A 24,934-nucleotide genomic window follows, 5' to 3' on the forward strand; every position below is an offset into this window, starting at 1 on the left:
CAAGGGCTCTCACTCTGGAGATCCGGGGAGGAGAGAGTTCCCGCCTCTGAACCTCTCGGTCTTGACAACACATCCCTGCTCTCCTGGAGTCAGCCACACCAGCCTGCAGTCCTGGCTGCTCACCTACTACAGGTGTGACCTGGAGCAAGTCCAGATCACTTACCTCCAAGCCTCATTTCTTCAACTGAGACCTGCAAAGCCTTTGTGGTAAATCAAATAACGCACACAGAGTTAGAACATTTACAATGAAAGAAAATGACGGCCTCTATAATTACTATGCCTCAGCTTCCCACATCCCAGAGTTTGGCTCGCCATTGGTCTGTGCTTCTGAGGAGGCTTCTCTTAAACTGCATTGGAAGTATGTATCCATATAGCTGACATTCACTCTAGAAGTGAAAATAGTATTTTGTTTGACCCAAAGATAGTGAGGATAAAGGTAAGGGAGACTCATCTGAGAATGATTTCTTAGGTTAAATGAGCTGAGACCAGTTAACAGTTGAGTCAGGGGTAGGCTCTGGTGTTGATGAGAAATAATTGGAGTCTAAGATGCAGTTTCCAGGACAGGTGTCATGGGACTCGTCTTCCCAAAGCAAATGTGCCTTCTTGATTTGGGAAGAGATCCCTGGGGATAAGGTCAGGATAAGATCCCTGGGTCAGGATGCAACCGGCTGGGCAGTGGAGAATCGGGACACAGAGAGGCCTGAGGCAGCAACACAGTGACTGGGGCGGAAGAAGTGGGGATGGGGCTGCCCAGGCGTGTGCCAGAGTCAGGCCCCGGCCACTGAGGAGCGCAGCGTGATGGCCAGTGCTCTCCCAGCACAGGCTTACTCAGGAGGAGAAATGGGGTCCTGAGAGTCCCAGGGCTCAATGGGCTCATGTGGGCACAGGGCAGGGTCCAGGTCGCCAGGGATTCCTGGGGCCCTGTGGTCACAGGCTTGTCCTCCACAGAGCTTTAACTGTCCATATGGTGCCAGCAGGCCTTTCTCCCGAGTCTGACTCGAAGACTCCAGCTTCCATCAACATGTTCAGTTCCACAAACATTTATTGGGCACCTCTGTGTACCTGTCTCAGTTCCTGGGGAGACAGAGTTCTGTCTCACTCTTTCCCTGTTTGGAGGGAAGTGATGTGTGACTCATAGCTTAGTCCCAAGAGAATTCTACAGTCCCACCTTCTAGGACAGTGTCCCTTGACCCCACACAGAGAGTTCTGATGACAAACTTAGGGGACTAGACTTGGGGACAGAGAAGGGGACAGGACACAACTGCAGGGAGTGAGAAGGACTGACTGAGAAGGGCCTGGAAATGGCCCCCGTGTAACCAGAGGGGCCTGGGGAGGGAGTGGGTCTGATTAGGGAAGGCTGGAGAGGGCATCTGTCCTGAATGATGCTGAGATTCTGTCCCAGAACCAAACACACAAGCACAGGCTCAGCCTTCACTTTGGTGTCCGGCCATCAGTCCTGGAACTAACAGGCTGTCCTTATACCAAAGAATGACACACAGTCTCAGTATTCCATCTCTTGAGCATTTATTAGATCTGCTGCCTTCTGAGGACAGAGAACTCTCTAGGTCAGCATCCCTGCCCTTGGGGACTCACTTCGCCATCCCCTGAGCAGAGAGAGAGGCAGCTCAGTACTTATCAGGCAGGCCAGCAGGTCTGAAGTGGTTGGGGTCTTTGCCGCTCCGGCCCCATTCGTTGGCAGCCTGGTCGGCCCTCGAGTCCTCCTGACCCTGGCCACTGGTCGTACCCTTAAACAGAGGGTCTGTGAATCTCTGAATATTTTCTCTGGCATCACTGGAAAGGAGGAGGGCAGGGAGGGGATTAATCCAGGACTATGAGCCACAGCCTCACCCCTCCCATCTCTCCTCTTTCCAAGGGATCAATGACTCTGAGAGGAGCCAAGGAAAGAGGGGCTACAACCCTGAGGCTCCCTGGGCTCAGCCCACCTCAGCCCTGTGCTGAGTGAACAGCACCCATAGAGGGAGGGTAGAGAGTCGCCTGTCTCACCAAGTTGCTCTGCTCTTCAGCCCCTCAGACCTCACACTGGGCACAGAGCAGGAGGGTGGGTAAGAGAAGGAGGGCCCACAGACTACAGGAAAGTTCTCCAGGGCTTGGCCCCTCCAGGTTGTCCTAGGCAGCCAAGCTCTGCTCACCCATCCCTGCATCCCCAGGGACCTTGGTACCTGATCACTTTAGCAGCCCAGGCACCCCCAGGTCCCCTTCGGGCAGCGTCATAGTTTCCACGGGCGTGGAAGTATTTGTCTGCACCCTTGTAGTTGGCTTCTCTCATGTCAGAGTAGGCTCTCCACATGTCTTTAGCCCCTGGAAAGCAAAGCATATGGAGTAAGGATTATCAGGGGAGAGAAAACGGTGACACAGCTTACACAAGAATCAAGGAATGAAACACCTTCCGCTGACTCGGTTTCAGCCTGTGGTCATAGCACCACGGATGCCGTAGGGTGAGAAGAGCATTCCTTATGCCCAGTTGCCTGCTCCTGGTACTGGAATGAGAGTCATTGGGGTGGGGTAGGGGAGGGGCTACAGTTGTGGGACCTGTTTGTCTGACCCCTGTGATGCTGTCTCTGCTGCATCTCAATGAGGGCTCTACCTGATATGTTTAAGGACAGAGGGAGTTATTACAGGACAGGATTCCTCAACAGCATTCTATTGAAATTTGAGACCAGGTACATTGTTGCTGTTCAGGGCTGTCCTGGATATTTTAACATGTCTAGCAGCATCCTTGACCTCTCAAACTATTCCCCAGTGTGACAACCGAAAATGCACCCAAACATCACCAAACGTCCCCAGGACACAAAGTTGCCCTGGGTCCAGAACCACTGTTGTAGAGAAAGCTGCATAGGATAAGCTCCAGGGCACGTGGGTGAGTGAGGAGGTGACATGTGAGACAGATTCTGAGAAAGGGGCAGACATACAGCTCCTCTGCTCTGACACCTAAGAAATGTGTTTCTGCCTCATGAAAGGATCAACTGTGACTTGATTCCCCTGCCTATTAGGTGAGTGAATGGAATCCTGAGAACTCTCCAGTGGACGGTACTGATGATGTGGGCTGCTTGAGGCAGTGGGTCTTTTCCTCAGCCTGGCTGCACTTTCCAATCATCTGGGGAGACACTGAAAGTCCCCTGAGCCCTCACAGCCCAAGCCAATCACCTCCCCATCTCTGGGCTGGTCTCAGGCAGCAATAGTTTTCATGGCCCCCCAGGTGACTCCAAACTGCAGCCAAGATTGCTCAGCCCTCGGCTTGAGGAAGTGGTGCTGGGAGAAGTCTACTCGGTGAGAGCCTTGGCCTCAAACACAGCTGGGTTCCCACCTCTGTCCTGCCACCTGCTGATGGGCACTCAGTCCCTGGGCGATGGACTCGGATGCTCTAAGCCTCGGTTTTCTCCCCTTTCGGTGGAGGAAGATGCCCCCTCAAGGAGGTTTTCTGCAGGTAAGTAGGTGACCAACTGTCCCAGCTTGATCAGAACTGCCCCTGTCTTCGTGGACCTGGCCCAGTTAGTGCTGCTAGTGTCCTGGAAAACTCCCCAGCCCTGGGCAGAGCAAGAGAGTGGGTCACTTGATTTGTGTGAAAGGGCTGAGTTCCTGGTGGAGGCTTTCATATGATATTAGGTGCCCCCCCATCCCACACATACACACACCTTTATTTTTTGTAAGTTTAACAGCTTGGAAAGGGTAGGAAATAGACTAAAGCAGGGACGGTGTCACTGAGTATAGGAAGGACCGACAAGGTGTTCTGAAGGTCTCTGAATTATCCAACTAGGAAATGGAAGGAAGGAAGAGAGGAAGGGAGGGAGGGAGGGGCAGGGATGGAAAGACAGGAGAGGAGAACAGATGGACCGCTTTCACCCTACTTCGTGCAATTGGTCTGAGGGAAAGTTCGTTCCATTTCAGAATTCTTTTGTGTCTTCCACTCAAACTGCTATTTCAGCTGGAAATGATGCGCGTTCTTTCTCTAGTACCTGATGGACATAAATCCTGTGCTTTTCAAACTCTCTGAAAAAAGCTCCCCCAACACCTGGCACATTCTACCACATACGGGAACACCTCCTAGGACCGCAGCTCCAACCCTCAGGGGTGTTTAGGGTGAAGCCTAGAGGCCCAAGAATGCCATTGCCCCTCCATCGGCCTTACCTTCATAAGCCTCACCAAGGAAGGACATCCACTGGCTGTGGACTCCCAGCACCAAGGAGCAGAGAATGAGGCCTGTGAAGAGCTTCATTGTGCTGAAAGGAGAGGAGAGGGTCAGGGAGACACGGACAAGCCTCGCACCCTCTCCGCCTGGGGTTTGTATGTCGAGGAGAGCCTGGCTGTTCATCTCTACTAGACTCTCAGTGGTCCTACTAGGACACACTGCAATAGGACCTTACTTGCAGCCGCAGGCCCTCAATTCTGAACCCACCAGCCCTGAACCCAAGACTGTCTAAGAGGTCACCCAGATGGCTTTGATGGAAGAAGAGGACAGTTGAGTCCAAGCTGTGTCTTACTAAAGCAGCCTGTCGTAATCAAAAAGCATTTCCCTTGCGCCACTCTGCCAGCACTGACCGTGTATTGGAGAAATAGAAATCAGAAGAGTTATGTTTTAAAGCAAATGTTTTCAAAGAAATGGCTCCTTGAAGTGGTTTCTCACCTGATCCCCAGTGGATCAGAGCGGCTGGTCCCTGCCTGCTGTGGAGTGGTGGCTATATTTATACTGAGCCATCCCTGGGAGGTCGGGCGTGAGGAGAACAGCTGGACTGGTGCCCGGGGAACGTCCTTGCAGGTCATTTCTCTTACATATCTGCAAAGGGTGACTTACTGGACACCGATGGTCGTCCTCATCCACAGGTCATTTCCCTGGTTGTGCAAGCCTGAGGAAATGAGGGAGGCCTGATCTGCCTGGTATCTGTTGTCAGGGGTAGAAGCGCTGAGGCAGGGTCATCTGGACATGAAGGGTGTGGAGCTCCAGGATGGAGGCCCCTTGGCGGTTGGAAGGTATGTGATTAGAGGATGCTCTTCCAGCCTAGACCTTGTTATTTTCCTGGTCATTCCCTCAGCATGGTCCCTGATGAGCCAGACAGAAGGTGTGTCAGAAATTAAACCCTTTGAGCTCATGTCCAAAGCCCTTGAGCCTCAAAACGGACAGATCAGCCCCACCAAATCGCATGGGTGGTCTGGGCTCCTTCCACCACCCTGAGTGCCTGTGCTGAGCTCTTGGCTCCAAGGCGATTGAAATCCCTCTCAGCCTCGAAGACAAGAGGTATATTATCTAAGCTGGATCCGAGATAGGGGCAATCCTGGTAGAGAGGAGTTTGTGCTTCCCCAAGCCAATCCTGGAGATGCCTCGGAGTGGGAGTGAGAGTGTTTGGTGCAAGGGGCTAGTATGTAATCTCTAAGAAGCCCATAACAGGACACAGAGGGAGGTAGCAGCGGTTACGGAACGTGGCAGCCCAACTGGGGAAGGGCCAGGCTCCCTGTCTGGGGTTGGTGGAGGACAGCTCTTTGTCTGCTGCATTTTCCTGGCTGGGGCTTGGGGTGTCACCGTCTGCCCTCTTGTCACTGTGAGTCAAAAATATCAGCAGTGTCGTCCTGGCCGATGAGGCCTGTACGTGTATGAACAGAGCCTTCAGCTCTCAAAAGAAAATGTTGCTTGTGCTTCATCCTTACCAGAAACATTCTCTAAAGAGAATTCTGGAGACTGTAGCTCAGTCAAGTTGACATTGTTCTATGTTGTCTAAAGACAGAGCAAACAAACAAAACCTGAAACCAAAGGAAGTTGACTCTTTTTTTCTTTGCTGGATTGTTTTGAAAGAAAGTGAAAGTGAAGTCGCTCAGTCGTGTCTGATGCTTTGCGACCCCATGGACTGTAGCCTTCCAGGCTCCTCTGTCCATGGGATTCTCCAGACAAGAGTTCTGGAGCGGGTTGCCATTTCTTTCTCCAGGGGATCTTCCCAACCCAGGGATCGAGCTTGGGTCGCCCGCATTGCAGGCAGCTGCTTTACCATCTTAGCCACAAGGGGTTTTTTTGAACTGGCCAGCAAATACTACTTTTTTTGACTCTCAACTCTCTGCCTGTTTAATTAAATGTTATCTTGTCATTGTTTGCTAATGTAAGTGAAAGACAGAGTCTTAAACTTGGTTTGAATTAAAAAATCTAGCATCTGGGAGAAGAGAGACATGCCAAGATTTTCTTTTGACTTCACAAAGATTTCTTATATGTATTTATACCACTTAGGACCAAAGATTGTCAATGACATCCATAATAATGTTGTTATCAGGGCAACAAATCATCAGTTAAGACAACACAGCTGACTTCTTTTTTGGAGATTAAAAAGTACAGGAAACGCAAACAATTTAAAAGTCCAGTTACCTTATGTGACTATTTTTAAAAACCTCTTCCAAGGACCAATTTAAACTTAAATTAACAGAAACCATGTCTGTCTCTTCATGTTTATACCTATAGTGCTTATCACACTCTTTGGTGAATAACAGGTACTCTTTCATGACTTTATTCATTTTACAGGTACTTTCTGAGTTGTTCCTATATGTGCTGGATGTCCCTAGCCCCATAATGTTTATACTGTAGTAATCAGTAAATCGGAGAAGGCAATGGCACCCCGCTCCAGTACTCTTACCTGGAAAATCCCACGGACGGAGGAGCCTGGTAGGCTGCCGTCCATGGGGTCGCACAGAGTCGGACACGACTAAAGCGACTTAGCAGCAGCAGCAGCAATCAGTAAATATGTATATAATACAAATAGTGACATCTCTCATTATTTAAATCTAATCCATCCCTGACAGTGTGTTGGTTGGAAAGCAGTAGTTTTTTGGAGGGTCAGGGGTAGTAAAATTTTGAATATCAAGTATCTTAATTATTTTACAAGAGAAAACATATTAATCTTTTAAATAAATAAAAATTAACTAAAAATAGCTAATTTTTTACAGATAATATCAGAAATATTTGAAAATCTGTTTAACAATCTATCAAGGATACCTAAACAATAGAAGACAAAACAGCAATTGCCTAATTATTTAAAAATTAAAGAGCCCATTAGTGGGTGTCTTGTGCGAAACCTACACTAATACTTTAGAAATTTGGACATGAATTCCGTTTTCTTTGTGTATTGCGACAAATATGCCTATAAATTGTAAAAATTAAAAGATTTGTTAAAGATTATATAAATAATTTTGCATAATAAAGTGTACAGGAATGTTGGTGACAGAATAAGTGGAAAAAAATACACATCTAAGATTCATTTCTTTCCAAATCCAAGGAGCTGGGTGACAGTCTTTTCTACCTGCACTGGAAATTCTGTATACAGACGGTTGTAAACAATGGTCTGAAGTTATAGACGATGCAATTATTGAAACACACACAGGCATGTCAAATGGATGTTTGTTTATATTGCCTTCACTTTCTATCACCCTCATAATACGAAACTATGCTAGCAGTAAAATTTTTGAATGGATATTAATGTTTAATGTGACTCGATCACTCACTGGAAATGGGTGTCACTGTTTTCTTCAGGATCCAAGTTTGGCCTTAGATAGTGATATGAACACACACCACACACATTATATGCCAGAGAGACAGCCAAGTATCTGGGAATAAATGCAGGTAGATCAGTGTGTTCAGTGGTGGAAGCTTGTGGAAGTTTATTTCCAAACACTTCCATTTTTCAGTGAAATAGGGAGCAAAGTCATCAACTAAGAGGAGAATGGAGGAGGAGGTATTGAAAGTTCAGGATAGAGGTCTAGGAGATGTCTAGGAGACTGCACAGGGAACGAGCTAGGAAGTGTAGTGGATTGCAAGGCAGCTCGAGGTTAATGACCATGAATTGAAAGTGAGACTTGTCACCGTGGTTGTGTGTTTTTCTCTGAGCACATTCAGTTGCCAAAGTACAGACCTGAAGTAAGTGGGGAGTGGGATATCACCACTCATTAAATACTTGCTGAGTTACTGAATGAATTAATGCATGCAAATGTCAAAGGAGGAATCACTTGAAGATGAGGGAGTGGGCCTTGCTGGTGGTCCAGGGGTTAAGACTCCGTGTTTCCACTTCAGGGGAGCATGGGATCAATCTCTGGTTGGGGAACTAAGGTCCCACTGCTGCTGCTGCTGCTGCTAAGTCAGTTCAGTCATGTCCGACTCTGTGTGACCCCATAGACGGCAGCCCATCAGGCTCTGCCCATGCATGATCAAAAAATAAAATAAAGATTAGGGAGGGTTAAAGGATAGAGGGAGAGCATTAAAAAGGGAGGGTGACTGAAAGTAAAAGATGGACATAACATATACGCCAAGATCCAAGACTCCGTTAGGACCACTAAGGATGTGGTTGCCCTGGTGTAGTAGAAGCAGATCTTTCTCTGATAATGAAAGGAAAGGAGAGAGGATGAGGAAGATGTATTTTGAGATGGAGGACAGAGAACTGAGGAAAACCAGGAACACCTGTCCTTTACCCATCGCTCATCACTCTCTGCCTATTTGCATTTCTGAGTTTGGCAGCAGAGCACAAAACCTAGGGGTAGGGACCTAGGTCTGCCTTCCTGGCCATCTGCTGTATCTCTAACACTTAGTGCAGCACCACCCCCATAACAAGTTTGTTTTTATTGACTAAATCAATGAGTTTATGAAAGAGGAGACTGGTAGAGGTCATGTGAAGGTGGAGTTTGGAAGTTAGGAAGAATGGAAAAGCTTTGAAACAAAGATACACATGGTATAGGATCAGTCATTTAGAGATGAATATGGACATTGTGTATATGTAGTGAAATCCCAGCCTATTTGAATGGCTGAACTTACTGTCAAAATATATATCCAGAAAGCAAACACTCTCCAGCTTCATCCTATTATTCTGCACCATCAACTGGATTATTGTGATGAAACCCTAACTGGCTTCCATATTTCCACCCTTGTTCCTCAATATAGCAACCAGACTTAAAAAACAAGACCAATCATGTGTCTCTCTGCTCAAGAGGATCTTGGTTTCACCCACAGCTGAAGCCAAAGCCCTGCAATGGCTTTCTGCTCTGTCTCACTCACACCTCATGACTTAGGTCTCTCCTCTCACTTGCTTCCCTCTGTCCACCACACTAGTCTTTTAATCTTTAAGCCCTCCACGCACATTTCACCCTAAGGGCTTGGTTCTTTTCATCTGAACATTCTTTCTCCCGGATATTTGCATATTGGGATTTTGGCTAGAGCAAGATCTTAGATTTCAGGATGTGGGAAGGTTCAGTACAATCAATGTCATTAAGAGTGTTGGCAGCAATAAAAAGGAATGCATTTGAGTCAGTTCTAATGAGGTGAATGAACCTAGAGCCTATTATACAGAGTGAAGTAAGTCAGAAAGAAAAAAACAAATATCATATATTGACACATATATATGGAATCTAGAAGGATGGTACTGATGAATCTTCACAGAGCAGCAATGGAGACTCAGACACGGAGAACAGACTTATGGACAAGGGTGGGGAAGAAGAGGGAGAGGGCGAGATAAATGGAGAGAGTAGCATAGAAGTAAATACATCAACATATGTAAATAGATAGCCAATGGGAATTTGCTGTGTGACTCAGGGAACTCAAACTGGGGCTCTGTAATAACCTAGGGGGTGGGGATGGGCAGGAGGTGGGAGGGAGACTCAAGAGGGGGGGACATAGGTACACCTATGGTTAATTCATGTCGATGAATGACAGAAATCAAAGCAATATTGCAAACCAATCATCAATCAATTAAAAATAAATAAAAAAATTTTTAAAGAGTATTGGCAGCAAATATGTAGAAATGGGCATTGTGAGTGACATGAGATAACATGAGATAACATGAGATAACATGCTGATAGCAGCAAATATAATGGAGACATACTTTGTCCCCAAACATTGCTAATCGGATTGTCTATTTCAGAAGCATCCTGTGAGCATTTTAAGTATGCAGATTCCTGGGCCAGAATCTTGAAGGTTCTGATTCAGCAAGTTTGGGGTAGACTTTAGGAATGCCTATGTCAAATCTCCCTGTTTTGGAAATCACTTATGTAGATAACATTGGTAAAGCTGGAGAGAGAGTAGGAAAGACTAGGACTTAGGAGAAAACACTCCAAAGTACATGGGGAGTAAAATCTGTGGAAATGACAGTGAAGGAGAAAAAAGGATGGAGCCCCTTCTTTCCAATTCTATCGTTCAGGATTGCAGGAGGTGTGCCCCATGGAAGACGGTGACAATAAAGCAGAATCGACATGGGGAAGGCAAGTTTCAGGATTTTGTAATGGGGAAAGGAAACAGGCAAAAATAAAGGGGAGTACTCTCCACAGAGCCTTCTTGCCCAGGGCTCAGAGGAAGGGTAGGAAGAGTGTAAAGAGGTCTGAGGCTCTTTGCTCAAGGAGCGCATAGTTTTTGTGATGTGAAAACAGGGACGGGAGAACAGGGGTAAAGGAAATAGCAGTTTAGACAACTGTTCAGTGACAGCAGGCCAGGATCATTTATTGCTTTGGGCTGATGGAGGTGCCGTGCCATGGAAGGCAGATACTTATGAGCTCATAGGAAACCACCTCCCATCCCCCAAAGTGCAAAAGGACTGTAAAATGAAACAATGGGGATGCCTTTCTGATCTCCCCCTCCTCCTATTAACAGAAGTTCTAGAGCAGGGGTTCTCCATCCTCTGGGATCTAATGCCTCATCATCTGAGGTGGAGCTGATGTAACAAAAATAGAAATAAAGTGCATGATAAATGTAATACGCTTGAATTATCCTGAAACCACCACCACCCTGCCCTGGTCCACGGAAAAATTGTCTTTCATGAAACTGGTCCCTGGTGCCAAAAAGATGGGGGACCATTGTTCTAGAGAGAATGGAGCAACAGAGGAGGAAGATAGAAAACAGAGATCAGTGAGGGTAGGTAAGGTATACTCCCAACACATGAAACATTTATAAGTAAGAAGCTGGTCTTTCAAACTGACACACAGTATTCAAGCTTGGTGTCCATAGGTCTAATCGGCCAGGTGTTTCTACCTTTTGAGATCTCTGATTACTGGGAAGGGAATCCCAATTTTCTCCTTAGGACAAGGGTGCTTTGTTTATCTATGAATTCATCTTTTTTAGAGTCACAGTCAATTCATTCTTTCTCACATGTATACCAGATCTCCTGGGAATGTCTCTCCTTTACTCATTAAGAAAAAATCCACTTCCATAGAAATAAACTTATCTACAAAACAGAAATAGAGTTACAGATGTAGAAAACAAACTTATGGTTACCACGGGGTAGAGGTGCATGCGTGCTTAGTCGCTCAGTTGTGTCCGACTCTGTGACCCCGCAGACTGTAGCCCACCAGGTTCCTCCGTCCATGGGATTCTCCAGACAAGAATACTGGAGTGGGTTGCCATTTGCTACCCCAGGGGATCTTTCCAACCCAGGGATCGAACCCAGGTCTGCCACGTTGCAGGTGGGTTCTTTACTGTCTAAGCCACCAGGGAAGCCCAAGAATACTGGAGTGGATAGTCTGTCCCTTCTCCAGGGGGTCTTCCTGACCTTGGAATCAAAATAGGGTCTCCTGTCCTGCAGGCAGATTCTTTACCAGCTGAGCTACTAGGGAAGCCCAGGGATAGAGGTGGGGAGGGATAAATTGGGAGACTGGGACTGACATATAAACACTACTGTATATGAAATGGATAACTAATAAGGACTTATTAATAGCACGGGCTTGCCAGGTGGCGCTCGTGGTAAAGAACCCTCCTGCCAATGCAGGAGACATAAGAGACGTGGTTAGATCCTTGGGTCAGGAAGATCCCCTGGAGGAGAGCAGAGCAACGCACTCCAGTATTCTTGTCTGGAGAATCCCATGGACAGAGGAGCATAGTGGGCTACAGTCCATGGGGTCATAAAGCATCAGACATGACTCAAGGTACTTCGCACACACACACACACACACACACACACACACACGTAACACAGGGAACTCACCTCAGTACTCTGTAATGACCTATATGGGGAAAGAATCTTTTAAAGAGTGGATGTATGTGTGACTGATTCACTTTACCGTACACCTGAAACTAACACAACGTTGTAAATCACCTATCCTCCAATAAATTATTTAAAAATGAAACAGTCCACTTCCAAACTTCTTTCTATGGAGAAGCTTTGTGTATGTGTGTGTGTGTGTGTGTGTGTGAAGTCGCTCAGTCATGTCCAACTCTTTGCGACCCCGTGGACTGTAGCCCGCCAGGATCCTCTGTCCATGGGATTCTCCAGGCAAGAATACTGGAGTGGGTTGCCATTTCCTTCTCCATGGGATCTTCCCAACCCAGGGATCGAACCTGGGTCTCCTGCATTGCAGGCAGACGCTTTATCCTCTGAGCCACCAGGGAAGCCATAGAGAAGCTTTAGAGACTATAAATGGCTCACTCAAGTACCAAAACCAAGTATACACACAATGCCTTGGTCAATGCTCTTTCTACTCCAGCCCCTTGCCCCCATACCTGAGCAATGCTCTCTTCTGAGGAGTGGTGTACCTCTTAAAAATATGAAAGATAAGTTACAGTAATTCCAGGCTGGATGATTTGGTTTGGGAGAACACCACTGGACACAGCGACCTCAGCTTCAGACAGCAGAAACCAGAACTTTGCCCTTTCCATTTCCCATGCTTATCTCTGATAGAAAGCCTCATTACAAAACACCAGTATACCTTCCCAGTACAGATTGTGACACAGAGTTCCCATCACAGACCCTAAAACCCAGCCACCTGGGCTTGGAAGCAGCATTAAGAGCCAAGCCATGGATTTGGGCACACCTAGAATGACTTCCACTCTGTCAGATACTCATACTGTGGAAGAGTGTTTACTGACCTGGAGAAGCATAATTAACATCTAAGGGGAAAAAAGTGAAATAGAATATGATCCCATGTTTGTTAAAAGACATTCTCTCAGTGTGAAACAGAACCTAGGAATTTGCACATCAAACAATATCTGTGCTTCTAGGTAGTGGTAAATGTTCATCTTATTCTGGGTTTTTAGAATTTCTACAATGACATGTTCATTCTTTTATTCATTCATCCAACCTTCAATGCAACAGCCACTACGCTAGATGTTGGGCACATGTTGCAGGGAGAGGGGACAAGAAATAACCAGATCCAGGCTATGCCTTCATGAAAATGAGACTTGTAATTGGGGGAAATGATTATACATGCATAGAGAGAAAGCTCTTATTTATTTGATTATAAAATCAGTTAGATTCCAATTAATAAAAGGGAAAGATTATGTACAAAAAGTATAGTGAAAGAAAAGGGAAGGCAAGGTGTCACTAATCACCATAAAATTATCTCCTCCCAAGGAACAACAGTCCTCAGATGCTAACTTCATTACTCATTCCCATCCTGTCTGCCTTAAAATTCATAAAATGAAGAATAGCTCAGCTGCTACAGGAAACTGCCCCTTTATTTCCTCCAGCCAGCGGGCTCTCCATTACTGCAGTAGGGAAGATGGGGGAAATTATTTTCTTCCTGTTTCTTCTGCTTAGCAAGCTCACCATTACACATGTAAAAAGACCACCGATTTAATTAAGGATATGGACTCCTAATTCTGTTTGGTGTGCGTCCCTTCTTGCCAAGCCCACAAACTCTCATGAAGAGAGAACACGTTCCTACTAGCATAGAATCTGCTTTTTCCAGGCACCAGGAACTTCCCATTCGAACCTGTCTGTACTTAATTCTGAGTCTCTTCCCCCAAAGGCTGCTGCTGGTTGAGGCTATTGCTCTTCTGAAGCCTCCTGGTCTCTAACTGATGGAATGGGTCAAGATAAAGGATAGGTATTGAGGAACATGCTGGGATTATGTCACCAGCCCACCATCAGCAACAGGCCACGCTGAGAGTCAGCAACTGATGCTGTCTCTTCATACAACGTACAAAAAAGGCTCTGATTGTGTTTTAAGATACTTTATTTTCTTTCTTTTTAAACACTTGCAAAAGGGAGTACTGAGTTACTGACAATTCAAAACCCCAAATCTCTTATGGAATTGTGCAGTACTGGTGAAATCAAGAACTCATTTGGGGAGGGGAAATTTTGATGTTGTTGTTTTTATTGAAGTAGAGTTGATTTACAATATTGCATTAATTTCTGGTATATAGCAACATGATTCTGTTATATACATATGTATTTTTTTTTATGCATATATATACAATCTTTTTTGTATTCTTTTCCATTATGGTTTATTATGGGATATTGAATATGGTTCCCTGTGCTATACAGTAGGACCTTGTTGTTTATTTTATATATAGTAGTTGTTGTTGTTTATTCACCAAGTTATGTCCAACTCTGCTACCTCGTGGACTATACACTGCCAGGCTCCTCCGTCCATGGGACTCCCCAAGCAATTATTCTGGAGTGGGTTGCCATTTCCTTCTCCAGGGGATCTTCCTTACCACTGAGCCAACAGGGAAACCCCAAATATAGTAGTGTGTATCTGCTAATCCCAAACTCCTAATTTATCCCTTCCCCCCACCCCTCTTTCTCCTTTGGTAACTAGGTTTCTTTTCTATATCTGTGAGTCCATTTATATTTTGTAAATAAATTCATTTGTGTCATAGTTTAGATTTCACACATAAGTGATGAGAGGGGAAATTTTTTAAGTCCCAATAATTCATCTTATTTTTAAGTTTCAAGTGTTTAACACTAAGTACATCTTATGAATCATATTAAACCTTCTGTACTTGCTAGTCTCTTCAAATATCTAGGTTATTAAACATGTTTTTCAATTTTATAAAATAGAAAAATTTTAATTCTAGATGAACAATAAAAATGTTATTTCAAAAAGAGACTCCTTTCTCTTCTATATTCATTGCCAGGAAAATCTAACATGACATATACTGATTATGATTGAACAAAGTCGAACTTTTACATTTACTGGAAGAATCTGCCACAATATGATTAATTAGCAAAATACTTTTTTAGCTCCCTGTGTCCTAATATCCTGGAACTCCCTGGTTTCCCTTAGTCTTTCTTCTGGAAACATGATTTACAACACAGTGGTTCAATAAACAAAAAAGTACATCCAGTTCCAAGTGATTGGCTCTGAAATTTACTTTGGACCAAGTTGATTCTCAGCCTAAACAGAGACTCACATCTCTCTTGCACAAAGTGTCTTTTCATACCCGCAGCAGTGCATGCTTGGTAGACTTGCTAGATGGGCACACTGCCCAAAGTAGAGCCCCCACTTTTCCGAAGCCCCCGGCCTGCTTCAGGAGCTCCAGGCTCCTACGCCAAGAACCAGCCCCTATGCCAAGAGTCAGCTGAAAGTGTTCAAACTAGCCAACAGTTACTCCCAGGGATGAGGAACTTGCAGCAAGGAGACTCCAGGTCGGAAGAGAAGCTGGGACAGGTGTCACTCAAAGAAAGACTAGGGGCAATGATGACGTGAGCTTCTGCTTGGCATACCTGCCCTTCTTGGCACACAGAGGTGTCCACCTCCAGTACGTGTACACTTGAGAAAGGCCTGGAATTAGCAGCATTTGGACAAGGGAGAGGGTCTCAAGATCAAGGAAAAATAGCCCATGGCTTCCTGTGGTCCAGTTGGCTACAGCATCTGCCAAATCTGGTTCCCAACTTCCCCTAGGACTGTCCCTTTCCCCACCTCTAATCCTGTGGGAGTCCTCAGACAGACAGGGAATCATCACTGAGGCAAGGAAATACTTTGTGTTTGCTCAGACCTTCACCCTAACCCCATCCCATCTCCAGTGAGACCTGACTTCCTTTAAGGCCTCAGGGCTAACATCTCATCCTCTTTCAACCAGGCTTCCTGCCTGGCTGACTCAAGAGGTTTCCCTTTCCACTGATGATGTGTGCAGGGTTTTTTGTTATTTCTTTTCTTTTTTTTTCCTATTTTCAACATTTTGGCCCTTTTTCCTGTTTGAAATACTTGTAACAGTAAGTTTTTTGTTTTAAAACATAGATTTTATTATTATTATTCAGGTATGGTTTATTGTTGTTCAGTCATGTCCAACTCTTTGCAACCCCATGGACTGCAGCATGCCAGGCTTCCCTGTCCTTCACCATCTCCCAGAGTTTGCTCAAACTCATGTCCATTGAGTCAGTGATGCCATCCAACCATCTCATCTTCTGTCATCCCCTTCTCCTCCTGACTTCAATCTTTCCCAGCATCAGGATCTTTTCTAATGAGTTGGCTCTTCGCATCAAGTGGCCAAAGTATTGGAGCTTCAGCTTCAGCAGCAGTCCTTCCAATGAATATTTGGGTATGGTAAAGCCAACAGATCAGAAGGCAGCTGCCACTAAAAAGAGTGTGTTACAGATTCCTGAAGAAGGGGGCACACCACGCCAAGTGGGAAGAAGGTGACCACATGAGAAAGCGCCCAGAGGTCAGGGGACAGAAAGAGTGGGGGAAAGCATGAGCAAATGGCTTTATTGCGGTTTCTGTGGGAAGAACAGTGAAGCAGGGTGAGCAGGGTTAGCTAGTTTGAACACCTCCAGCTGGCTCTTGGCATAGGGGCTGGTTTCTGGTTGTCTACTACCTGGCTCTGGAGCAATTAGGGCAGGTAGATAGACACCCAGAGTGTGAGAGCCCCTTAAAGGAGGTGGTTGAGGTATGACTGACTTGATTGGTTTCCATAGAAAAGGCTCACTCACAGGTTAGTTTACTATTACAGGTTACTTTACTGATCTCTAAGAATTGGCTACCTCTGGAAAAAGCAGTCCCTCCAGGGTCAGGGAGTCCCCAGAATGTGAAAGCATCAAAAACACAGATACAGAACAGAATAATGCAATTAACACAACTTCTGAGGCACCCTTGGAATGACTCAGGCCTCCTGCTGCCATTAAATGAGCCAGACTGTATGAGGCCCTTGCCAGTGGATGTTGGAGCCTTGCTTGGCTTGCTTTGTCGTGTTAAAATCCCTGGAATCTCGCTTCTTTGACCTAACTGTCTCTAGTCTCAGTCAACCCAGCAGTCCATTCTTCCTCCTCTGCAGAGTGGTCAAGAATCTAGTGACCTCTCCATGGCAGGTTCTGCTATGTTCTAGAGTTCTCATCAGATAAGTACAAGTGCCTCCTTTTTTCTCAACTTTTACACATTTTTGCCCCCAGCCTGCCTCTCCACAATCACAACCCAGACAGTACACTCTCTAACTCCTCCACCTCCTGCTTGTATCCATCCCAGGGGAACCTTCACTCCCCAGTGTGTTCCATTCACTATTCACACTCCTCTTTCCCTGGCCTGCTCCCTACCTCAAGTAACAAACCTGTTCCTGGACACCACAGAGTGCTGGCCACACTGCTCGCACTGGTGCAGGGAGGGTGAAAGAGCATGCCTACTGGGTCCTCACCTTCTCGGTCCCATCTCGCGTGAATCATCCCCAGGTGTGGCCCAACACCATTTTAACATTCCCCTTAGGATGGTGAAGCAGGGGATGGTGCACACACTTCTCCGTGGGCACCCATTACTTGATGTGAAATTATTTCATCCAGACCCGGGGGGAGAAGGATCTTTAAAGCTGTGAGGATCCCCTTCCCTGATGCCTATTTTGAACATAACTGGCACTACAAACAGCTCTCAGTTCTCACGGCCCCAGGGATGCCCCCTCTGACCTGAAGACACAGACACAGCATTCAGAATTGTCTCCCCACTTGGGCTAAATCTCAAGCTCATGCAACTCAGAGACTAGGGCATGTCCCCTCTTGGCTCTTATTTTTTAATTGGCATCATTATTCATGGCCCTTCATTCATCCATAAAGAATAAATCTGTTGGGTTCCTAAAAAAATTCCCCTGGGAATTTTTGATTAGCACTGAACTGAATTTATATATTAATCCAAGGAGAACTGACATCTTTACTAACATCCTCTCCATGAACATGACATTCCCACATCTCCACTTTTTATCCCTTAACAAACTTAAATTTGTTCTATAAATATTGGTGTATTTTTAAAGCTTTTTGCCTAGATAGTTAATGCTTTGATGCTATTTTGTGTTGTATTTTTTAGCTGTTAAAAATTAGTGTAGAGAAATACAATTGATTTTTTTATGTGAAACATGGCAATCTCACTGAATTCTCTGAAAGGCTTTGTTATGCACACGTGTTCAGTCATATTCAAGTCTTTGCAACCCCGTGGACTGTGGCCCACCAGCGTCCTCTGTCCAATTTATGCTTATGGATTTTCTATGTAAAAGGTTGTATCATCTTGAAATAATGATGGTTTCATTTCTTCTCTTCCATTTCTTACCCTCCTCCTGTTTCTTGTCTTAGCAGTGGGTCCTCCAGGAGAATGTGAAATTAGTTGATCTGAAGAGGAATCCATGTCTTATCTTTGGCCTTCTTGAGAATGCACCTGAAGGTTTTTTTTTTTTACATATAATATCTGCTGTAGAGCAATGATTCTCAAACTGTTTGGCCTTAGGGTCCCATCATACTCTTAAAAATTATTGAAGACCTCAAAGAACTTTTATTTATGGAGACTCTTATCAGGATTTATCACACTAGAATGAAAAAAATGTTAAAGAATATTGAAACACAATAATATATCATTCATGATATTATGAAGTTTTATGAAAACTTCATAAAAAGTTAATTTATGAAAAACTATTTGCAGAGTGTCTAATAAATGGTCAAATAAATAAAGATAATAATAAATCCATTATGTTAACATAAATAATATATTTTAATGAAAATAATCTTTTTCCAAAACAAAAAAATGATAACAAATATAGTAAGTTTACATTAAAAATTAAAAAAAAAATATCTGACTTAATCAAAGATAGCTGGGTTCTCACATCTGACCCTGCACTCGATCTGTCATAATACATTATTTGGGTTGAAGTATGAACCCAAATAAGGTGAAAAAAATTCAACCTTACACAGAAACACAGATGGAAAAGGGCAGAGCATTTTAACAGTTTTAAGATAATTCAGGCTATTCTTTGATATGATACCAGAACTTGACAAGTGGTAGTTTCTTAAAGGTCAGTTGAATGCAGAAATCTAAAAGTGTATCAATAAACGTTTAACACCCAGTACATTCATGAAAAAATGAGAATGAAAAAGGAAAAGATTATTACTGTTGAATATGATTGTGAAAATAGTTCTGATATCATAGACTCCCCCTGAAAGGGTCGTAAGAGATCCTCAGGTTTGCAGAGAATACACTGTGACAACTGCTGCTATAGATCATTGACTTAACCTTTATCAAGTTGAAAAGGTTCTCTTACTTTATTATACTTAAAAAAAATCATTAGTAAGTGTTGACTGTTATGAAACGCATGGCTGAGAGACTGAGAGGGCTTTCTGTGCCCTGGAACTGACAGCTCAGCACTGGTGCACGGAGCAGTGGAAGGAGCTCAGGGCACCCATGAGGTTCCCTGGGGCTGGTCTGTCGGTTTTGAAGCTCAAGGGCTTTGGACATGAGCTCAAAGGATTTAGTTTCTAGCAGGGACCATCCTGAGGAAATGACCAGGAAAGCAAGGTCCAGGCTGGAGGCGTCATCCCTAACCACACACCTTCCAGCAGCCTGGAGGCCGCCATCTTGGAGCGCCGCAGCCCAGGGTCCCCGCCTCAGTCTCTCCACTGCTGACAGGACAGCCGTCTTCCCGATAGTGGCCACCAGGCAGATCAGGCCTCCATCATTTTCTCAGGCTTGCACAACTAGGGAAATGACCTGTGGATGAGGACAGCCATTGGTGTCCGGTAAGTCACCCTTTGCAGATATGTAGGAGAAATGACCTGCAGGGACTCTCCCCGGGCGCCAGACCAGCTGTTCTCCTCACCCCTGTCCCTCCCAGGGATGGCTCAGAATAAATACAGCCACCTCTCCGCAGCAGGCAAGGACTAGTGCTCTCCTCCACTGGGGATCAGGTGAGGAACCACTTCAAGGAGCCATTTCTTTGAAAACTCTTACTTTAAAACATAATTTTTCTGATTTCTCTTTCCTCTATATATGGTCAGTCCTGGCAGAGTGGTTCATGGGAAATGCTTTTTGATTAACGAAAGGCTGCTTTAGTAAGACACAGCTTGGACCCAATGGTCCTCTTCTTCCATCAAAGCCATCTGGGTGACCTCTTAGACAGTCTTGGGTTCAGGGCTGGTGGGTTCAGAATTGAGGGCCTGCGGCTGCGAGTAAGGTCCTACTGCAGTGTGCCTAGTAGGACTATTGAGTCTAGTAGAGATGAACAGCCAGGCTCTCCTCGACACACAAACCCCAGGCAGAGGACGTGCGAGGCTTGTCCGTGTCTCCCTGACCCTCTCCTCTCCTTTCAGCACAATGAAGCTCTTCACAGGCCTCATTCTCTGCTCCTTGGTGCTGGGAGTCCACAGCCAGTGGATGTCCTTCCTTGGTGAGGCTTATGAAGGTAAGGCCGATGGAGGGGCAATGGCATTCTTGGGCCTCTAGGCTTCACCCTAAACAACCCTGAGGGTTGGAGCTGCGGTCCTAGGAGGTGTTCCCGTATGTGGTAGAATGTGCCAGGTGTTGGGGGAGCTTTTTTCAGAGAGTTTGAAAAGCACAGGATTTATGTCCATCAGGTACTAGAGAAAGAACGCGCATCATTTCCAGCTGAAATAGCAGTTTGAGTGGAAGACACAAAAGAATTCTGAAATGGAACGAACTTTCCCTCAGACCAGTTGCACGAAGTAGGGTGAAAGCGGTCCATCTGTTCTCCTCTCCTGTCTTTCCATCCCTGCCCCTCCCTCCCTCCCTTCCTCTCTTCCTTCCTTCCATTTCCTAGTTGGACAATTCAGAGACCTTCAGAACACCTTGTCGGTCCTTCCTATACTCAGTGACACTGTCCCTGCTTTAGTCTATTTCCTACCCTTTCCGAGCTGTTAAACTTACAAAAAATAAAGGTGTGTGTATGTGTGGGATGGCGGGGGGGCACCTAATATCATATGAAAGCCTCCACCAGGAACTCAGCCCTTTCACACAAATCAAGTGACCCACTCTCTTGCTCTGCCCAGGGCTGGGGAGTTTTCCAGGACACTAGCAGCACTAACTGGGCCAGGTCCACGAAGACAGGGGCAGTTCTGGTCAAGCTGGGACAGTTGGTCACCTACTTACCTGCAGAAAACCTCCTTGAGGGGGCATCTTCCTCCACCGAAAGGGGAGAAAACTGAGGCTTAGAGCATCCGAGTCCATCGCCCAGGGACTGAGTGCCCATCAGCAGGTGGCAGGACAGAGGTGGGAACCCAGCTGTGTTTGAGGCCAAGGCTCTCACCGAGTAGACTTCTCCCAGCACCACTTCCTCAAGCCGAGGGCTGAGCAATCTTGGCTGCAGTTTGGAGTCACCTGGGGGGCCATGAAAACTATTGCTGCCTGAGACCAGCCCAGAGATGGGGAGGTGATTGGCTTGGGCTGTGAGGGCTCAGGGGACTTTCAGTGTCTCCCCAGATGATTGGAAAGTGCAGCCAGGCTGAGGAAAAGACCCACTGCCTCAAGCAGCCCACATCATCAGTACTGTCCACTGGAGAGTTCTCAGGATTCCGTTCACTCACCTAACAGGCAGGGGAATCAAGTCACAGTTGATCCTTTCCTGAGGCAGAAACACATTTCTTAGGTGTCAGAGCAGAGGAGCTGTATGTCTGCCCCTTTCTCAGAATCTGTCTCGCATGTCACCTCCTCACTCACCCACATGCCCTGGAGCTTATCCTATGCAGCTTTGTCTACAACAGTGGTTCTGGACCCAGGGCAACTTTGTGTCCTGGGGACGTTTGGTGATGTTTGGGTGCATTTTTGGTTGTCACACTGGGGAATAGTTTGAGAGGTCAAGGATGCTGCTAGACATGTTATAATATCCAGGACAGCCCTGAACAGCAACAATGTACCTGGTCTCAAGTTTCAATAGAATGCTGTTGAGGAATCCTGTCCTGTAATAACTCCCTCTGTCCTTAAACATATCAGGTAGAGCCCTCATTGAGATGCAGCAGAGACAGCATCACAGGGGTCAGACAAACAGGTCCCACAACTGTAGCCCCTCCCCTACCCCACCCCAATGACTCTCGTTCCAGTACCAGGAGCAGGCAACTGGGCATAAGGAATGCTCTTCTCACCCTACGGCATCCGTGGTGCTATGACCACAGGCTGAAACCGAGTTGGTGGAAGATGTTTCATTCCTTGATTCTTCTGTAAGCTGTGTCACCGTTTTCTCTCCCCTGATAATCCTTACTCCATGTGCTTTGCTTTCCAGGGGCTAAAGACATGTGGCGAGCCTACTCTGACATGAGAGAAGCCAACTACAAGGGTGCAGACAAATACTTCCACGCCCGCGGAAACTATGACGCTGCCCAAAGAGGACCGGGGGGCGCCTGGGCTGCTAAAGTGATCAGGTACCAGGGTCCCTGGGGATGCAGGGATGGGTGAGCAGAGCTTGGCTGCTTAGGACAACCTGGAGAGGCTAAGCCTTGGAGAACTTTCCAGTAGGGCTGTGGGCCCTCCTACTATTAAATACCCTCCAGTGCCCAGTGTGAGGTCTGAGGGGCTGAAGAGCAGAGCAAGGCTGGTGAGACTGGCGACTCTCCACCCTCCCTCTATGGGTGCTGTTCACCCAACATACAGGGGACTTGTGCTGAGGTGGTAGTGCCTGGGGACCGCAGGGTTGTAGCCCCTCTTTCCTTGGCTCCTCTCAGAGTCATTGATCCCTTGGAAAGAGGAGAGATGGGAGGGGTGAGGCTGTGGCTCATAGTCCTGGATTAATCCCCTCCCTGCCCTCCTCCTTTCCAGTGATGCCAGAGAAAATATTCAGAGATTCACAGACCCTCTGTTTAAGGGTACGACCAGTGGCCAGGGTCAGGAGGACTCGAGGGCCGACCAGGCTGCCAACGAATGGGGCCGGAGCGGCAAAGACCCCAACCACTTCAGACCTGCTGGCCTGCCTGACAAGTACTGAGCTGCCTCTCCCTCTGCTCAGGAGATGGGGATGTGAGTCCCCAAGGGCAGGGACGCTGACCTAGAGAGTTCTCTGTCCTCGGAAGGCAGCAGATCTAATAAATGCTCAAGAGATGGAATACTGAGACTGTGTGTCATTCTTGGTATAAGGACATCCTGTTAGTTCCAGGACTGATGGCCGGACACCAACATGAAGGCTGAGCTTGTGCCTTCAGACGTGTGTTTGGTTCTGGCACACAATCTCAGCATCATTCAGGACAGACGCCCTCTCCATCCTTCCCTAATCAGACCCGCTCCCTCTCCAGGCCCCTCTGGTGACACGGGGGCCATTTCCAGGCCATTCTCAGTCAGGCCTTCTCACTCCCTGCAGTTGTGTCCTGTCCCCTTCACTGTCGTGGGGTCTAGTCCCCTGGCCTGTCCTCGGTGCTCTCTGTGTGGGGCATGGACACAGCCCTAGGAGGACTGGACGGTGGAATCCTGCTCCAGAAACTGCCACCTTGATCTCCTGTTCATTTCTCAGCAGCTCTTAGAAACCCATCTATGAACCAGCTTCTTTCTGTGCCATTCGGAACTCCCTCCAGCACTGTTTCCTGCTAGTTTATATTTTCTGGTCTTATTTGAAGCCTAAATGAAGACATCGAGCCTCCTCGCTTGTGAATGTTTCCTCATAGCTTCTTATTTTAACTAGCTTACTTGCAGAAATATTAGTGGGCAGAGAGCAGGACAGAGAGTCTACTTCTGTAAGTGAGTGTCCAGAAACCAGTTAGTGATTTATAAGGGGAAATTTTCAAACAAGGTATTATTAACTGGTTGTAGGATTAACTACTAAGAGATTAAGAAATACAGAAAGCTGAGGTTTTGATCTTGTTGGGAAGCCTGTAGCCCATGGGAAGGCTGATAAAGATTGCTGGTGTCCCAATCCAAAGCTGACAAGTAAGATGTCCCCCCTGTACCCATGAAGCTTGGTATGGAACCACTCAGGGGTGCAGTTGAACTCACTGGGCATGCAGCTGCGGTTTCCTGTGAACTCACCTTAAGGCAGCACACATGGGGCAGGGTTAGAAGGCCTCTGAGCTCCCTGGAAGCCAGCCGTGGAAAGGGCAGTGCTTCGGACTGAATGTGTCCCCCCTCCCCAATTTCTATGTTGAAGCCCAACTCCTAATGGAGCTGTTCAGATCAAAGAAGTAAATAAGGTTAAATGAGGTCATAAGTGTGGAAGCCTGGGCTGGAAGGATTAGGATCCTTATAATGTTAGAGACGTCAGAGAGCTAGCTTTCTCTTTCTCCTGTAAAGACACAACAAGATGGTGTCCATCCACTGACCAAGAAGAGAGCTCCCGCCAGGGACCAAGTTGGTTTGCAATTTGGTCCTGGACTTTCCAGCCTGCAGATGTGTGAGGAATGAAGTTCTCTGGTTGAAGCCACCTAGTCTGTGGTATTAATGTATTGTTAGGGAGACAGAATGTTGCTGAACACCTTGGGAATCCAGCTGTGAGGCCACAGCAATTGCTGGGAAACTTCAGTGGCTGGGAATAACATAAAAACTCCAGAGTGCCAGTGGGTGTCCTGTGCATGAGGAGCTGGATGGAAGGAAGGACACGGGACCTGGAAGAGATGGCGGTAAATCCTACTTGTCCCTCCAGAGCCCTCTACTGACAGATTAACATCAGGCCCAGTTGGCATGGGAGAAATGTTGCCTCAAACTGCAAACAATCCAAATGCCCATCAAATGAAGAGTGGGTAAACAAACTGTGACATGTCTGTACAATGGACTTCTATTCAGCAATAAAGGGGACAGAATAAACACGACTGTTTCTCAAATTATTATATTGAGAAGAAGACTTCCACAAGAGTGTATACTTTATACGAAGTTCATGAACAGGTTAAAAAACCTGATATTTAATGATAAAGAAGAGTAGTTGCCTCTGGAGGCAGAGGGGATAGCCTGGGAGGGGCTGAGAGGGAATTTCTGAAATGATGGAAACCTTCAAAATCTCTTGAGGATGTGGGTTACATAGGTGATTGATTTGCCAAACTCACTGACAGGTGAATTAAGACGTGTGAAATTCATTGTATGGAAGTTG

General features: G+C 46.3%; 2 protein-coding genes and 1 non-coding gene across 4 annotated transcripts; 1 reads left to right on the forward strand and 2 right to left on the reverse strand.

The window, feature by feature from the left end:
* Positions 1 to 1,507: 1,507 nt before the first annotated feature.
* On the reverse strand, positions 1,508 to 12,575 carry LOC109554401 (serum amyloid A protein). 2 transcript variants are annotated; one of them, XM_019954858.2, is made up of 4 exons: positions 12,458 to 12,575; positions 4,147 to 4,238; positions 2,181 to 2,319; positions 1,508 to 1,791 (listed from the first exon to the last, which is right to left on the reverse strand). In XM_019954858.2, exons 2-4 carry the CDS (start codon positions 4,232 to 4,234, stop codon positions 1,626 to 1,628), a joined length of 393 nt encoding a protein of 130 aa, XP_019810417.2. In that variant the 5' UTR covers positions 4,235 to 4,238; positions 12,458 to 12,575; the 3' UTR covers positions 1,508 to 1,625. The 2 variants fall into 2 exon arrangements, with proteins under 2 accessions (XP_019810417.2, XP_019810416.2); XM_019954857.2 differs by lacking the exon at positions 12,458 to 12,575 and adding an exon at positions 4,643 to 4,707.
* Positions 12,275 to 12,346, reverse strand: TRNAC-GCA (transfer RNA cysteine (anticodon GCA)). The gene has a single exon. It is a non-coding gene; the product is annotated as a tRNA-Cys (tRNA).
* A 7,186-nt stretch (positions 12,576 to 19,761) lies between the features above and the next one.
* On the forward strand, positions 19,762 to 22,970 carry LOC109554400 (serum amyloid A protein). The gene is made up of 4 exons (XM_019954856.2): positions 19,762 to 19,829; positions 20,232 to 20,323; positions 22,154 to 22,292; positions 22,687 to 22,970. The coding sequence occupies exons 2-4, from the start codon at positions 20,236 to 20,238 to the stop codon at positions 22,850 to 22,852; spliced, it is 393 nt and encodes a 130-aa protein (XP_019810415.2). The 5' UTR covers positions 19,762 to 19,829; positions 20,232 to 20,235; the 3' UTR covers positions 22,853 to 22,970.
* The last annotated feature ends 1,964 nt before the right edge of the window (positions 22,971 to 24,934 follow it).

The sequence above is a fragment of the Bos indicus genome, chromosome 29, assembly GCF_029378745.1.
Source record: "Bos indicus isolate NIAB-ARS_2022 breed Sahiwal x Tharparkar chromosome 29, NIAB-ARS_B.indTharparkar_mat_pri_1.0, whole genome shotgun sequence".
Classification (NCBI taxonomy): domain Eukaryota; kingdom Metazoa; phylum Chordata; class Mammalia; order Artiodactyla; family Bovidae; genus Bos; species Bos indicus.

What these genes read in the sequence shown, in the direction of transcription:
- LOC109554401 (XM_019954858.2), bottom strand. Translation starts at nt 4,234, where the DNA reads ATGAAGCTCTTCACAGGCCTCATTCTCTGCTCCTTGGTGCTGGGAGTC. An exon ending in CCTTGGTGAGGCTTATGAAG is followed by an intron (nt 2,320 to 4,146) that starts GTAAGGCCGATG and finishes TTTGCTTTCCAG; the next exon opens with GGGCTAAAGACATGTGGAGA. An exon ending in TGGGCTGCTAAAGTGATCAG is followed by an intron (nt 1,792 to 2,180) that starts GTACCAAGGTCC and finishes CCTCCTTTCCAG; the next exon opens with TGATGCCAGAGAAAATATTC.
- LOC109554400 (XM_019954856.2), top strand. Translation starts at nt 20,236, where the DNA reads ATGAAGCTCTTCACAGGCCTCATTCTCTGCTCCTTGGTGCTGGGAGTC. An exon ending in CCTTGGTGAGGCTTATGAAG is followed by an intron (nt 20,324 to 22,153) that starts GTAAGGCCGATG and finishes TTTGCTTTCCAG; the next exon opens with GGGCTAAAGACATGTGGCGA. An exon ending in TGGGCTGCTAAAGTGATCAG is followed by an intron (nt 22,293 to 22,686) that starts GTACCAGGGTCC and finishes CCTCCTTTCCAG; the next exon opens with TGATGCCAGAGAAAATATTC.